This window comes from Oncorhynchus masou, chromosome 11 (assembly GCF_036934945.1).
Source record: "Oncorhynchus masou masou isolate Uvic2021 chromosome 11, UVic_Omas_1.1, whole genome shotgun sequence".
NCBI lineage: Eukaryota > Metazoa > Chordata > Actinopteri > Salmoniformes > Salmonidae > Oncorhynchus > Oncorhynchus masou.
Window position 1 is genome coordinate 26,482,199 of NC_088222.1, and position 16,245 is coordinate 26,498,443.

The 16,245-nt window shown below is 45.2% G+C and overlaps 1 protein-coding gene across 1 annotated transcript in view; it reads left to right on the forward strand.

The window, feature by feature from the left end:
• LOC135548388 (kinase suppressor of Ras 1-like) overlaps nt 1-16,245 on the forward strand; it is a 38,455-nt gene that overhangs the window by 11,967 nt on the left and 10,243 nt on the right. Inside the window, 3 exon segments of the mRNA XM_064977933.1 lie at nt 2,284-2,424; nt 12,026-12,173; nt 12,393-12,882. Of these exon segments, the coding sequence (XP_064834005.1) occupies nt 2,284-2,424; nt 12,026-12,173; nt 12,393-12,882 (779 nt within the window).

Genomic DNA, 16,245 nt, shown 5'->3' on the forward strand with positions numbered 1-16,245 from the left:
GTTTTGCTCATTGTTGCTCCGGCTCTTGAGATGTGACTGGTGGGAAGAGTGGAGTGATACCTGGTGGTGCCATGCCGCGTGGTGCTGCTTGCAGCCTGCTGTAATGGACACTCAGATGGAAAGGGAGATAAGGAGACGGTATACGCTCAGTTGAGAAGGCCTGTGCAAACTAATACCATAGTGCTGTGAGATTTACTCATAGGAACACTGTATCTGGTAGTGGCCTGGGAAGGCTGGGCAGGGGGTGGAGCCTGCTGTGTGCTTATAATGTTGCTATATTAATGTCGTGGTAATGCTCTAGTTTAGAATTCTCTGCACAAGTTCTAAATCACACACCACTGTATGTTCAGACTGTTGTCATTAACTTAACAGGTCTCTCATCTCTTTTCCTTTTCCACTGTCATGTCCCATACAAAGACTTGATATCCCAGTGTTCATTTGCACAATCACCACCAGGGCAGCAGTGTCAGGTGTGCTGTTTGGATGGTACACAGCAGCGATGTATATCAGTACATCCGATATCAGGTGAGGGGGCATGTCACTGGGGGGGGCTTGGCATATCAGTGACTAAGGCTTCAGTCATTAAAGTGCTGATTAGCAGACACAGGTGGCGGAGGGCTGGGGGAGTGGCGGCAAGGTTGGGGTGTGTGTGTGTGTGTGTGTGAGTGAGTGAAAAGGGTGGCTGGCTTTATGGTCAGCAGCTGCATGGTAACAGGGCGTGCTGTGCGTCAGCGAGCCGCTCCCCTGGGCACTGGTGAAGGGGCCATCTCAGCGGGTGAGCCCTCCTCCCTGATGTCAGCAGCACAGGCCTCATCCTTTCTCCTCTCCCCTCAGACTGCACTGCTCCCTGTGTCATCACCAGCCACCACAACACAGTGCTGCCACAACCTGTTCTCAGAGAGGGAGGGAAAAGGAGAGGGAGAGAAGGAGAGAGGAAGGAGGAGAGAGGACTGCCGGTCTTACTGCCGGTCTCTCAGTGTCCAGTCTGCTGCTCTGCAGCTTCCTCTCTGCAGAGCTGGAAAATGAATCGTGGTAGCCAGCGCTCTGTTTATTTGTAGAGGATCATGGTGGAGTGCTTTCACACATTCTGCAATGTAAGCGTCCTCCCTGTTTTTGTTTATTATGTGAACAGCCTATTATGTATTTCAATATAAAACATGGACCCCGCGGTCCTGACAGACAGATGAAAGAACAATGTGATACCTGCGTTAGCACCTAGAAAAACCAAAGCCCATGGGGCGGGGGGGGGGGTGAATTTCTTTATGTGAGGGTTGAGAGGCTGTCTGCTAGCCTCACTGTGAACTTTGTGTCTCCCAGGACTGTGATGTCACTGTTCTCCTGCTTTCAGCCGCTGCAATGTTCAAATGACACTTGTTTGCCATGCCAGCGGTGCAGACACCCTCATGAGAAGGCCAGCTCGCTGTTCCCTTCCATATAATAACAGCTATTTATATCTATTTGACAGCCCTGCTTTTCTGACTGCCTGTGTGGGAACATGGATGGTAGAGAAACGCCACTTTGTGGAATGAATAAATGTGTCTGCGTGATTGGAGTAATTTGTATCAGATTGGCCTCTCCTCATGTCCTGGGAGAAAGCTTCAGAAGGATGGTGTGTGTCTGTGTGTGTCTGGTGCTGGTTCATCTCCCCAGTGTTCTACCACAGTCCACACATAAAAGAGAACGGCACGCTCCCTCGTTGTCTCTGTGGCAGCCATGTTTGTTTTATAGGATTCATTTTTTTTGTCCTTGTCCAATATTTGACAAGGGGCTTTGCATCTGCTAAATCTCCAGCATAGAGCCCATGCTATAAACATGACTTGACATTGTCAGTGGCCGTCTTATTCTGGCTTTCATTAACCAGTTAATATGTACACTGTCTGGTAGGTCTTCTGTTTAGTTAATCAGTTATTCAATGATTTGAATATGCAAGGAATAGTTATGGAAGTATGACGCACAAAGAATAATTCGTCATCATTTAATCAGAGCAAAAGGAATGATTAACATTTCAATTAATGTATCCCTGGTATTTAATGTTTACTATGTACTATTTCTGCAAAGAACAATTGTGCATTCACATTTTGCATACCATCATTTCTGTAGTTATGTCCAATGGGCTCATGGCTTTTTTAAATTCACCTATATTTCCCTGTCACACTAAACTACACACTCGACAGCACAGTGAAGAGTTGCAGGTATCCTGCAAGCCAGAACGGGTGCTCGAAATCATCACACTAACCTGCCCCTCCTTTCTCTGTTGGTGCTCGTTTCTGTTGCCCCCTGCAGGTGAAGCTGATGAAGTACATTTGTAAGCAGCTGCAGTGTAAGCAGAAAGTGCCGGAGACGGAGAGGCCTCAGGCCTTGGACAGCTACCCACGGCTGGGGGACTGGCTGCGCACCGTCAACCTGAGAACTGAGCTCATAGAGGTAGGTTCTAGAAGTGTGTGTGTGTGTGTGTGTGTGTGTGTGTGTGTGTGTGCCACTGTCTGTCTGCATGTTGGTGCAAATGTAAGTATGTGTACAGGGCTTATTTTGTAATGACACTCTGATAAACCCATTCCTTTCTTTTCATAGAGCACTAATGTTTAGGTCTGATCAATTCTAGCAGTATTTTGCAATAAAATGTGCTGGTTGAATGCTGTATGAGGAATTACAGTGGGGCAAAAAAGTATTTAGTCAGCCACCAATTGTGCAAGTTCTCCCACTTAAAAAGATGAGAGAGGCCTGTAATTTTCATCATAGGTACACTTCAACTATGACAGACAAAATGAGAAGAAAAAAAATCCATAAAATCACATTGTAGGATTTTTAATGAATTTCTTTGCAAATTATGGTCGAAAATAAGTATTTGGTCAATAACAAAAGTTTATCTCAATACTTTGTTATATGCCCTTTGTTGGCAATGACAGAGGTCAAACGTTTTCTGTAAGTTTTCACACACTGTTGGTGGTATTTTCGCCCATTCCTCCATGCAGATCTCCTCTAGAGCAGTGATGTTTTGGGGCTGTTGCTGGGCAACACGGACTTTCAACTCCCTCCAAAGATTTTCTATGGGGTTGAGATCTGGAGACTGGCTAGGCCACTCCAGGACCTTGAAATGCTTCTTACAAAGCCACTCCTTCGTTGCCCGGGTGGAGTGTTTGTGATCATTGTCATGCTGAAAGACCCAGCCACGTTTCATCTTCAATGCCCTTGCTGATGGAAGGAGGTTTTCACTCAAAATCTCACGATACATGGCCCCATTCATTCTTTCCTTTACACGGATCAGTCGTCCTGGTCCCTTTGCAGAAAAACAGCCCCAAAGCATGATGTTTCCACCCCCATGCTTCACAGTAGGTATGGTGTTCTTTGGATGCAACTCAGCATTCTTTGTCCTCCAAGCACGACGAGTTGAGTTTTTACCAAAAGTTCTATTTTGGTTTCATCTGACCAGATGACATTCTCCCAATCTTCTTCTGGATCATCCAAATGCTCTCTAGCAAACTTCAGACGGGCCTGGACATGTACTGGCTTCGGCAGGGGGACACGTCTGGCACTGCAGGATTTGAGTCCCTGGCGGCGTAGTGTGTTACTAATGGTAGGCTTTGTTACTTTGGTCCCAGCTCTCTGCAGGTCATTCACTAGGTCCCCTAGGTCCCCCCGTGTGGTTCTGGCCATAGTGGAGTTTGGAGTGTGACTGTGGTTGTGGACAGGTGGACAGGTGTCTTTTATACTGATAACAAGTTCAAACAGGTGCCATTAATACAGGTAACGAGTGGAGGACAGAGGAGCCTCTTAAAGAAGAAGTTACAGGTCTGTGAGAGCCAGAAATCTTGCTTGTTTGAAGGTGACCAAATACTTATTTTCCACCATAATTTGCAAATAAATAAATTAAAAATCCTACAATGTGATTTTCTGGATTTTTTTTCTCATTTTGTCTGTCATAGTTGAAGTGTACCTATGATGAAAATTACAGGCCTCTCTCGTCTTTTTAAGTGGAAGAACTTGCTGGCTGACTAAATACTTTTTTGCCCCACTGTACATGCCTAAATGTGATTCTTCATGTGAAAGGATTGTTTGTAAGGATAGCAAATGTAGAATATAGCCATCCAAGTCTCATGGGTTTGCAGCCTCATGGATCTTAAATCATGCAATTTAGTGTCCTAAGAAATGATACTGTTGTAACCAAGAGCAATTTCAAATGGCAGATGATGCATTTTTTTGTCTCAGTTTTGAAGCCACAAACCAAGAATGTTTAACACATTTCAGAGAACAGGCTGCTACTGTGTGTGACCTAGACACACCATTTTACAGTCCAATACAACAGTCTGAAATCCACTGCAGGAGCCCATACAGAGCCCATACCCCTGTTGGCTGCTGCTCTGTGTCTGCATGTCCTCAGCTCTCATTAGGTCCCTCAGGCATGTGCTGTCCCAGCCAGCCAGGCTGGATACGAGCGACTAGCTAGGCTAGGCTGTAGCCTAGCAATGGCCAGGACTGGAGGGTACAGTTCAGAGGAGAGTGGTGCTCTGTTGTCTACTTACTAGTGTTGTTTTGGCTGAGAGGCTCCCGTCACATTCCACACACTGGATGGACCCCAGATACGGCAACACCCCTAATCCATCGCACTCGCACTCCCACAGCTCTCATCATTGCTCTATTTTTACTCATTGGCCAGTGAGTGATCTGTCTGTGCCCTGTAAATCAATTTAAGAAATATAGAACTGTAAACACACAGCATATGAAGTTTGTATTCCAAACTTCACTTTTTGGAAGCTGTTCAATAGACAACATTCAATGTCAAATTTGCTCTCATTCTGTGCTGTATGGTCCTGCTTGACAGAAATGCATACAGTAACATGTTTTTGATGTTGTAGCTATTGTAATCTGCTCGAAGGAAAACAATTTGGCTTAGACATCAACATTACTTTTTGGGGGGTCCAAGGTTCCTTAAAGGATTTTGTATCTTTAGCCGTTAGTTTTGCAATTTAGTCAAAGGGGCAATCACAGATTATCATGATATTTTGCCTCAAATCCAATATGGTGTCCAAAATCAAATGTGGCTGCCATAATAACATTTGATGGAGGTTAAATCACCTGTCAATAAGAATTTTGCAACTGAGGCATTTTTTCAGAATTGTGTACAACACTCATACCTATAAAGACTGTTAGTGTGAATCCATTTTATTCTGAATCCAATAAGGCCAACATGATTACACTCAAACACATTAATCTGTATATAAGTAGCCCTTGTTAATTTTGATTGTGTTATTCTGTCATTAAAATGGTTCATAAGGCTTTTGATATATCTAGGACTATGAGTGGCACTGCCATACCTCTGTTGTGTGTCATATAGCCGACGCCAACTCATTTTTCAATGTGTGTTTTCATGTTTTAATCTCATTCACACACTTACAGCATGTCAACAATGGGAAATTCCACAAAATATAATAACAAGCCTTTCACGACCAGTGGTGGAAGAAGTACTCATATGTTATACTTGAGTAAAGGTAAAGATGCCTTGATAGAAAATGACTCAGGTAAAAGTGAAAGTCACCCAGTAAAATATTACTTCAAATCAAAGTTTATTTGTCATGTGCACCGAATACAACACCTTACAGTGAAATGCTTACTTACAGGCTCTAATCAATGTTGCGGAAAGAAGACAAAAGGTGTGTGTGTGTGTGTAGTTACGTAAAGAAATAAAACAACAGTAAAAAGACATTTGAAAATCTTTTTACTGTTTTATTTCTTTACTTAAATATTACATGAGGAAAAGTATTTGGTTTTAAATATACTTAAAAAGTAAAAGCATAAATCATTGCAAATTCCTTATATTAAGCAAACCAGACAGACAGCACAATCTTTTGTGTTTTTTATTTCTTTACGGGTAGCCAGGGGCACACTCCAACACTCCGATATCATTTACAAACAAAGCATTTGTGTTTAGTGAGTCCGCCAGATCAGAGACAGTAGGGAGGACCAGGTTTGTTCTCTTGATAAGTGCATTAATTGGACCATTTTAACATCCTGCTAAGCATTCAAAATGTAACTAGTACTTTTGGGTGTCAGGGAAAATATATGAAGTGAAAAGTACATTATTTTCTTTAGGAATATAGTAAAGCAAAAGTTGTCAAATATATATAGTAAAGTAGATATACTGAAAAAAACTACTTAAGTAGTGCTTCAAAGTATTTTTACTGAAGTACTTTACACTACTGTTCACGACACAAGGACACAATAGCGTAACCAAGTTACAGGAAAGCAACCGTAATACATTTGGCTGTGGTTGGTTGGCATTGATTACGGACTGGGGCAGGCCCAGCAGGAGATGTGGAGAGTGACAGAACCTGTGAGGGTGACCTCGGGTTACTGAGATGTTAGTTCAAATGTACCTAGGTCATAGGCTATGACTAAGAAGCATTGGCTGTGAGGGATGAAGCACAGCTCCACACATATACAGTTGAAGTCGGAAGTTTATATACAACTTGTTTTTCAACCACTCCCCAAATGTCTTGTTAACAAACTATAGATTTGACAAGTTGGTTTGGACATCTACTTTGTGCATGACACAAGTAATTTTTCCAACAATTGTTTACAGACAGATTGTTTCACTTATAATTCACTGTATCACAATTCCAGTGGGTCAGAAGTTTACATACACTAAGTTGACTGTGCCTTTAAAAAGCTTGGAAAATTCCAGAAAATGAAGTCATGGCTTTAGAAGATTTGACAAAATTTGAGTCAATTGGAGCTGTATCTGTGGATGTATTTCAAGGCCTACCTTCAAACTCAGTGCCTCTTCGCTTGACATCATGGGAAAATCAAAAGAAATCAGCTAAGACCTCAGAAAAATTATTGTAGACCTCCACAAGTCTGGTTCATCCTTGGGAGCAATTTCCAAATGCCTGAATGTAACACGTTCGTCTGTACAAACAATAGTACGCAAGTATAATCACCATGGGACCACGCAGCCGTCATACTGCTCAGGAAGGAGATGTGTTTTGTCTCCTAGAAATGAATGTACCTTGGTGCAAAAAGTGCAAATCAATCCCAGAACAACAGCAAAGGACCTTGTGAAGAGGCTGGAGGAAACAGGAACAAAAGTATTATTCCACAGTAAAACGAGTCCTACATCAACATAACCTGAAAGGCCACTCAGCAAGGAAGAAGCCACTGCTCCAAAACCACCATAAAAAAGCCAGACTACGGTTTGCAACTGCACATGGAGACAAAGATCATACTTTTTGGGGAAAAGATTGTAGTTTTTGAAGAAATATCCTCTGGTCTGATGAAACAAAAATAGAACTGTTTGGCCATACTGACCATCGTTATGTTTGGAGGAAAAAGGGGGAGTCTTGCAAGCCGAAGAACACCATCCCAACCGTGAAGCACGGGGTTGGCAGCATCACGTTGTGGGGGTGCTTTGATGCAGGAGGGACTGGTGCACTTCACAAAATAGATGGCATCATGAGAAGGAAAATGATGTGAATATATTGAAACAATATCTCAAGACATCAGTCAGGAAGTTAAAGCTTGGTCGCAAATGGGTGTTCCAAATGGACAATGACCCCAAGCATACCTTCAAAGTTGTGGCAAAATGGCTTAAGAAGAACAAAGTCAAGGTATTGGAGTGGCCATCACAAAGCCCTGACCTCAATCCCATAGAAAATTTGTGGGCAGAACTGAAAAAGCATGTGCGAGCAAGGAGGCCTACAAACCTGACTCAGTTTCACCAGCTCTGTCAGGAGGAATGGGCCAAAATTCACCCAACTTATTGTGGGAAGCTTGTGGAAGGCTACCCAAAATGTTTGACCCAAGTTAAACAATTTAAAGGCAATGCTACAAAATACTAGTTGAGTGTATGTAAACTTCTGACCCACTGGGAATGTAATGAAAGAAATAAAAGCTGAAATAAATCATTCTCTCTACTATTATTCTGACATTTTCACCTTCTTAAAATAATTTTTACTTGAAAGAAATGTCAAAAATAGTGAAAAACTGAGTTTTAATGTATTTGGCTAAGGTGTGTGTACATTTCCGACTTCAACTGTACATCTGAAGATGATCCCTGGGCTTTGATGGGCAGTTAAAGGGTTGCAGAGGAGGTGGAGCTGATCAAGCATGGTGCACAAAGACCACTACTGTATCTCACAGTCAATCCCCGGCCAGCATAAATGATCACATACAGCAAGTTTTACCATCCTAAGGTGCCTCTTGTTTGCCATAAATGTCCTTATAGGGATGTTGTGATTGATGCAGTTTTCCAAACCAATGCATGAGTCACCTCAGCATGAGAGCTCATTCTTCACACAAGTCCAGTTCAGGTGTCACATGGGCTGGCTTGCCATGGTTGGTAGCCAAATGGGTACATATGAGGACAATGCACACCATCAATTTCCAGACGGCATATTAACTGTTGAATGGCCTCCTGACGTGACAGTCCAGTTCCGTGGTGTCTTTGTCTCTAGTAATTGCCTGAGGGGAGGACTGATGGTGGAGTGAGCCTATCAAGGACAGTTCTGGAAGATTCAGGGTGGCATTGACATTGGAGAGGTGCAATTCCTATGACATGTGAAGACCCTATAAGTTGATAGCATTTCTTGTCAATTAGTGTCAGGTTCTGTTGGTTCATTATAATGAACTTCTGCCTTATGCACTTGTGTGGTTGCATCCACCCTTACACCATAACTATCAGCCAGTCAAGATATACAGAAACTACTGGGCAGACAAGCAGGATGGTGGACATGATTGTCTGGAAGAAGCAATGTGCCAGCTCAATCCAAACAGGAGAAAAGTGCACCGGAACAATCCAATGTTCACCTTGTGCGAGAGAGGTTTTTATGGTTATCAAAACTTCACGCCAGGGTAATAAGTCTTTAATTAAGTGTTTCTAAAATTCCGTATGGGAAAAATGAATGGTGTATAAACGATTGGAACCATTTCCCTGTTTGCACACTAGGTTTTATGGGTATTATGACACCTCCACTGTGAGGCTCTACAGCCACTACATCAAAAACATGTGTAACAGTATGCATTTTTGTCAGGCTAGACCATACAGCACTGAATGAGAGCAAATTTGACTTAAAAGTGATCTATTGAACAACTACCAAAAATGTACATTTACATGAGTCATAAAAATTAGCAGTTGATATTTCTGCCTATTGTATCTGTGTCTTTACAGGTCTAAATGTCTAAAATGTAAGATATTCTAAAGCTGTTTGTTTGTGTAGGTAGTGCAGAAAATTGACTTCTCTTATTCCAAATTATTGTGTGCCCCCCCAAATTTAACCACTTTTGCAGTAAAATATTTTTATACGATCATCGATTTATTTTTGGAAGACCTTAGAGATCTGGAAAAGCATGGTTGCACTTGTTATACAACAGGTAGGAGTATCTCAAAAGCTAAAGCCCTTTTTGAAGATTGGCCACTAGCCTAACAAGCAAGGCTTTACATCATGTTACATAACCAGCCAATCGGTGGATATCAAGTTGGGAGCCTCTTGCAGGCCTGTGTGTATCTTATGGTCTTAATTGAAAGTAATGCCAAAAGCCTCATTGTGACAGTGCTCCTGGAAGCCATCCAACTGGGTGAGCCTGCTTCTACACCTCAATGTAACCCAGACCCAACATATCCGAGAACTGCAAATGGTTTTTGTTACATGGAAAATGAGTATTTTCTTGTCTTAGATACAGAATTTCCAGAAATATCTTCTTAGCTTGTTGAGGCTGGTGAGACAATGGTTTTAGCTCTGTACGGTTACAGGGTTCATTCCCATCCACACAATGTGCTTCAGGCCAGCAGGGGCTCCTCCTGACTCTGTGATCACACTTGTGTTGAACTTGAGGGTTAGACCTGGCCAGTGAGTCATAGACCCTGGAGTAGCCAGGCTGACATCAGCACTTTATGGGGAGAAGGCGGACTGTAGCCCGCTGTAGTCACACCCACACACTTACCCCAACCCAGCCAGGTCCTCAGTATCACCTCTTCTCTCTGTGTCTCTGGCGACCTCACAGACTGACTGAGCTGTGTAGCTAGACCTGTACTGGAGGAGGCAGGGAGAGGGGGAGGGAGAGGAGGAAGGGAGGGAGGGGCAGGGAAGGACGAGCCAATGGCTTGGCTAAGAGGGAGGGAGAGATGCCTGGATAGTGGGGTTATTCGTGGTGTGTGATTTGAGGGTTGTGGAAGTAGTGGATTCCTCTCGCTGGAATGAGTAGATCTCTTCATCTACAGTTTGTTAACTCTTCCACATGGTATGTAAACAAAGCTACAGCTCAATAATTCAGTAAGTATATTTAAAATCAAACGTGTTTTATCCGGTTGTAATTTTCTTTCTTTTCTGGATGCAGAATTGTTTTTAAACTAAAATGGTACAGAAACAACATGGCTTTTCCTGCTGTTATGACCTTCATGCCATCTTAAAGCATCCAATTTTCAGCGTTGTGCCACTATCTTTTGCTCATTGGAGATTGTCACTTCACACATCTGTTTGGGTTTTGACTGCGCATGTCTAATCCCAGGACTGTGTTGGGCAGCCTGCAGAGTGTTGGGTTTGTTTGTTTAGATGAAGGTTTCCTGATGGTTTTTCCCTGTGGTGATCCTGAAGCACTAGACCCGGCTGTTTTAGTGAATCTCTTCTCATTGTCATGTCTCCTGGTTGCACCTAACTGTGTTGGTTGTGTTTGTGCACATGCTCACGGCTTGTCCTGAGGACATAGTTATTGGTTACAGCTCACCTTTGAGACATAGGGTGGTTCGGGGAGTCGGAAGTGGCTGGTAAATAGAGGGTAGTCAACCCATAGATGAAGGGACAAAGGTATGTCTGAAGTACGGGCATAACAACTCATGTTAGACAGCGTAATGTATATCCAGGTACACACTTTTACAATGACACACTTCAAGAAGGTGACTGAAAGTCCTAAACCAATACAGGCTACAAATAAAGGCTTGTGAATCATTTCTATTCCGAAACTATTGCCACAATAGTTATGTTCTATTGACCATGGAATACATTTTCTCACCATTTTGCATTCATTTCTCATTTGTGTGGTGGATTTGAGTGCGCACAAGTAGACTGTGAGTGATGCACAGAGAAACTACTGGGAAGAGATGGTGTGTACTGTTTGTGACACAAACACAGTCACTCTGCTGTGCCACCACCAACTAATGGAATCAAATCTCTCTGTCTATTTCTAGCCAGAAGTTGGGGCGTTTGTTCAAAGACCGAGTTTCTTTGCTCTCCTCTAGGTGGAAGGACCCAGGGGGCTTTGGCCAGTCAGTCAGTCAGTCAGTCAGTCTGTACTTGCTGGTCTCTGCTCCTGTTCTGGCCTGTCCTGTCCTGCTCTGTTGATATATCTGGAGATAGATGTCTGTCTGTGCTGGCTGGCTTTGGTTGATGAGAATGAACAACGATCACCTTTTGTGTCTAGCATAGGCGAGTTGGATACTAGCATACTAGTGTAAGATGTATACGTCTGCCTCCCGAGTGGCGCAGTGATCTAAGGCACTGCATCGTAGTGCTCGCTGTGCCACTAGAGATTCTGGGTTCTAGTCCAGGCTCTGTCGCAACCGGCCGAGACCGGAAGACCCATGGGACGGCACACAATTGGCCCAGCGGCAGGGATGTCCTTGTCCCGTTGCGCACTAGTGACTCCTGTGGTGGGCCGGGTGCGTCGCACACTGAAACGGTCGCCAGGTGTACGTTGTTTCCTCTGACACATTGGTGCGGCTGGCTTTCGGGTTAAGTGGGCACTGTGTCAAGAAGCAGTTTGGCTTCGCCTCTCCTGATCTTGGCCTCTCCCGAGTCCGTACTGGACTTGCAGAGATTCTGGGTTGAGACAAGACTGTAACTACCAATTGGATACCACGAAATTGGGGAGAAAAAGGGGTATACATGTTTTATTTTATAAAAAGAAATATCCATGGTTATGTTGTATTTATCCGTGCTCTATCACGTTGTACTGTATGGAGAGGTCCGACTGGATAGTGTGTGGTGGTACTGATCACTCATCTCCTCCTGACCTTGTCTCTGTCTGCTTCTCTCGCCAGTCGGTGCCGGTGAAGCTGTCCTTGGATGCCTTGCTGCAGATGCCAGGTTCTCACGTGCGGGAGACCATGAGGAGACTGGGCTCCAGTTTAGAGGAGTGTTCCAGGCTCAGCGCTGCCCTCTCCTGCCTGAAGAGCGCCACTGAATCAGGTGGGTGTCTGTCTGGCTGGCAGGCAGGCTGTCTCTGTCTGTCCGTCCCTTGGAGAATCTGCCTGATCTGACCTGTTTCTGTGGAGTTTTACTGACTATTAGTCTCAGTGTCAGGCTGGTTATGTTGTAGGACAAAATACACTAGGTTAAGGGGTTGTGGGGTGGAATGTGCTGGTATGACTAACAGGTCTGTAACCCTTTTCTGTGTCTCCCCTATAGATGGAGAGCTAAGAGAGGATGGGGGGCCCTGGTTCTCTGAGCCCACCCGGCGAGAAAGTGGCTCTCTGCTGCTGCCTCCCGACCAGCTGTTGGGAGGGATGGGGGGTCCAATGCGCCCCCACAGCCCCTCTCCTCTAGCTCGGCCCCCCACCACCCCATCCACTCCCTCCACCCCCTGCTCCGCCTGTGCCCATCCCCGGTCCTTCTCTGTGTCTACAATGCCTGGTCCCGATGCCCACGGGGCATACGTTTACGCTGACACCCCCTTCACAGACCCCCTCTCTGCCGCCCGCCAGGGGCGACTCCACGGGCACACCTCCACCCCGCCCCTCACCCCGCCCTCCAAGAGACGCCACAGGCTGAAACCCCCCTGCACCCCACCGCCCCCCTCCCGCAAGGTGCTGCACCTTCTGCCCAACATCACCCTGACCCGCAGCAAGAGCCACGAGTCCCAGCTGGGGAACCGCATCGAGGAGCCGCCAACCAACAAGTAGGTCACTTCCTGTTCCCGTGCCCTAGGCTTTGTGTGTGACTTCCAGTCCTTTATAACCTAGAGTAATCATGGTCGGCCCCTTGTCGAGACATTTCTAAAAAAAAATATTTTGCTTGCGTGTGTGAGGTCATCGTGACCAGTGTTTGGGCAGTTTTCCACACTGCTCAAAATCTTGGAACAGGGTTGAATATAGGACACGCCTCCACCCTATTATGATGTTACAACTGGACGTTTAAGGGCAGGGCTTTTCACACAAACTTGTACTCACTCACACACACACACCACATCCTGCCTGCTGCTGCCTTAATGTGTATACGGCCAGAGCTAATCCCCACAGATTCCAAGAGATAATGAGTAATGCCAAAACAGGAAGCTTTTTCTATGGCCTGATTCTCAAAGCAGGGCAAGACACACACATACAGTTTATTAAGCACACCACCCCCTTCGTGGAAGCGTGGCCGTAGCTTGCTATATAAAGCAGGCAGACAGGCATCGAGGCATTCAGTTACTGTTCAATTGAACATTAGAATGGGCAAAACAAGTGACCTAAGCGACTTTGAGCGTGGTATGATCGTCAGTGCCATGCGTGGCAGTTCCAGTATCTTAGAAACAGCCGGCCTCCTGGGCTTTTCATGCACGACAGTGTCTAGGGTTCACCGAGAATGGGGGACAAACAAACATCCAGTCAGCGGCAGTCCTGTGGGCCAAAACAGCTTGTTGATGTGTGAGGTCGAAGGAGAATGGAAATAATTGTGCTGTTCTGGAAGCAAGCTAATAGGTGGGCCACAAAAAGACAAATAATGGCGCAGTACAACAGTGGTGTACAGAACAGTGTCTCGGAACTCACAACTTGTCAATCCTTGTCACGGATGGGATATTGCAGCAGATGACCACACCGGGTTACACTCCTATCAGCTCAAAACAAGAAGTGGCTCCAGAGGGCACGCGATCACCAACACTGGACAATTGAGGAGTGTAAAAACATTGCCTGAAACATGACAGCAAGTTCAGTTTACTTGAGTAGCCTGCGCAGTCCCCAGCCTCTTTGGGATAAGATGGAAAGGGCTGTTGGCAGATTGGACGGCGGTACATTCAATCTGCAGTACCTGGAACATTCCCGACATTTCCGAATGTCCCGAAGTAATACAGGCTGTTCTGGAAGCAAAGGGGGTACTAGATGAGTGTACCTATTAAACACACATAAACTCAGCAACAAAAAAAAAAGTCCTCTCACTGTCAACTGCGTTTATTGTCAGCAAACTTAACATGTGTAAATATTAGTATGAACATAAGATACAACAACTGGGACATAAACTGAACAAGACATGCGACTGACAGAAATGGAAAATATGTCCCTGAACAAAGGGTGTGTCAAAAGTAACAGTCAGTATCTGGTGTGGCCACCAGCTGCATTAATTACTGTAGTGCATCTCCTCCTCATGGACTGCACCAGATTTGCCTGTTTTTGCTGTGAGATGTTACCCCACTCTTCCAACAAGGCACCTACCTGCAAGTTCCCAGACATTTCTGGGGGGAATGGCCCTAGCCCTCACCCTCCGATCCAACAGGTCCCAGACGTGCTCGATGGGATTGAGATCCGGGCTCTTCGCTGGCCATGGCAGAACACTGACATTCCTGTCTTGCAGGAAATCACGCACAGAACGAGCAGTATGGCTGGTGGCATTGTCATGTCAGGATGAGCCTGCGGGAAGGGTACCACATGAGGAAGCAGGATGTGTTCCCTGTAACACACAGCGTTGAGATTGCCTGCAATTACAACAAACTCAGTCCGATGATGTGACACACCGCCCCAGATCATGACGGACCCTCCACCTCCAAATTGATCCCGCTCCAGAGTACAGGCCTCGGTGTATCCCCCATTCCTTCGACTATAAACACAAATCCGACGATCACCCCTGGTGAGACAAAACTGCGACTCGTCAGTGAAGTCCCGTCTGGTCCAGCGACGGTGGGTTTGTGCCCATAGGCAACGTTGTTGCCGGTGATGTCTGGTGAGGACCTGCCTACAAGCCCTCAGTCCAGCCTCTCTCAGCCTATTGCGGACAGTCTGAGCACTGATGGAGGGATTGTGCATTCCTGTTGTAACTCGGGCAGTTGATGTTGCCATCCTGTACCTATCTCGCAGGTGTGACGTTCGGATGTACCAATCCTGTGCAGGTGTTGTTACACGTGGTCTGCCACTGTGAGGACGATCAGCTGTCCATTCTGTCTCCCTGTAGGGCTGTCTTAGGCGTCTCACAGTACGGACATTGCAATGTATTGCCCTGGCCACATCTGCAGTCCTCATGCCTCCTTGCAGCATGCCTAAGGCACATTCACGCAGATGAGCAGGGACCCTGGGCATCTTTCTTTTGGTGTTTTTCAGAGTCAGTAGAAAGGCCTCTTTAGTGTCCTAAGTTTTCATAACTGTGATCTTAATTGCCTACCGTCTGTAAGCTGTTAGTGTCTTAACGACCATTCCCATGGTGCATGTTCATTAATTGTTTATGGTTCATTGAACAAGCATGGGAAACAGTGTTTAACCCCTTTACAATGAAGATCTGTGAAGTTATTTGGATTTTTACAAATTATCTTTGAAAGACAGGGTCCTGAAAAAAGGACGTTTCTTTTTTTTCTGAGTTTACTAACTCATATCAGTAATATCCTGTTTGTAATGATGTTGCATTAGTGATGGAAAGCTCAGCCATAATGAAACCTGACTAGACAGAAGTATTTTAACAGGACTGATACCACAGCTTAACAATACAAACATTATGTACATGTATATAGAAGTATACCCTATGACCGCAGACCTAGCCTGTGAGGACACTGATGAGTTTGAGCTGAGGCATAGGGAGTTACAGACAGACGTGGCCTTCTCCACTGTGTGGGGCCCAGAGAAAGCAGGCGGGCAGGCAGTGGGGCTGTGTGCTTCTGGATCAGCCCTCTTTATGCCTGACCAGAAAGAGGACGCGAAGCCCTTTGGCCTGTGCCCTGCTAAGCTCTACTCCCCTGTGGTGGAGGGTGTGGCTCAGTCTTCCCTTTTTTATTTAATTGTATTGTCCTCCAAATGGCAGCAGGTAGCCTAGTGGTTAGAGCATTGGGCCAGTAACTGAAAGGTTGCTGGTTCAAATCCTCAGTCAACAAGGTGAAAAAATGTCTGTGTCCTTGAGCAAGGCACTTTACTCTAAAATTTACTCTGGATAAGAACGTCTGCTAAATTACTTCCCACCCTGCCTGCCTGCCTCTCTGACACTTACATAACATTGTTCATACAGTATGGCCATTAAATAATTATCTCTGGTGAAAGATGATCTGTATGGAGGCCCATTTTGGATTGTCATTGAGTAATCCAGTGTT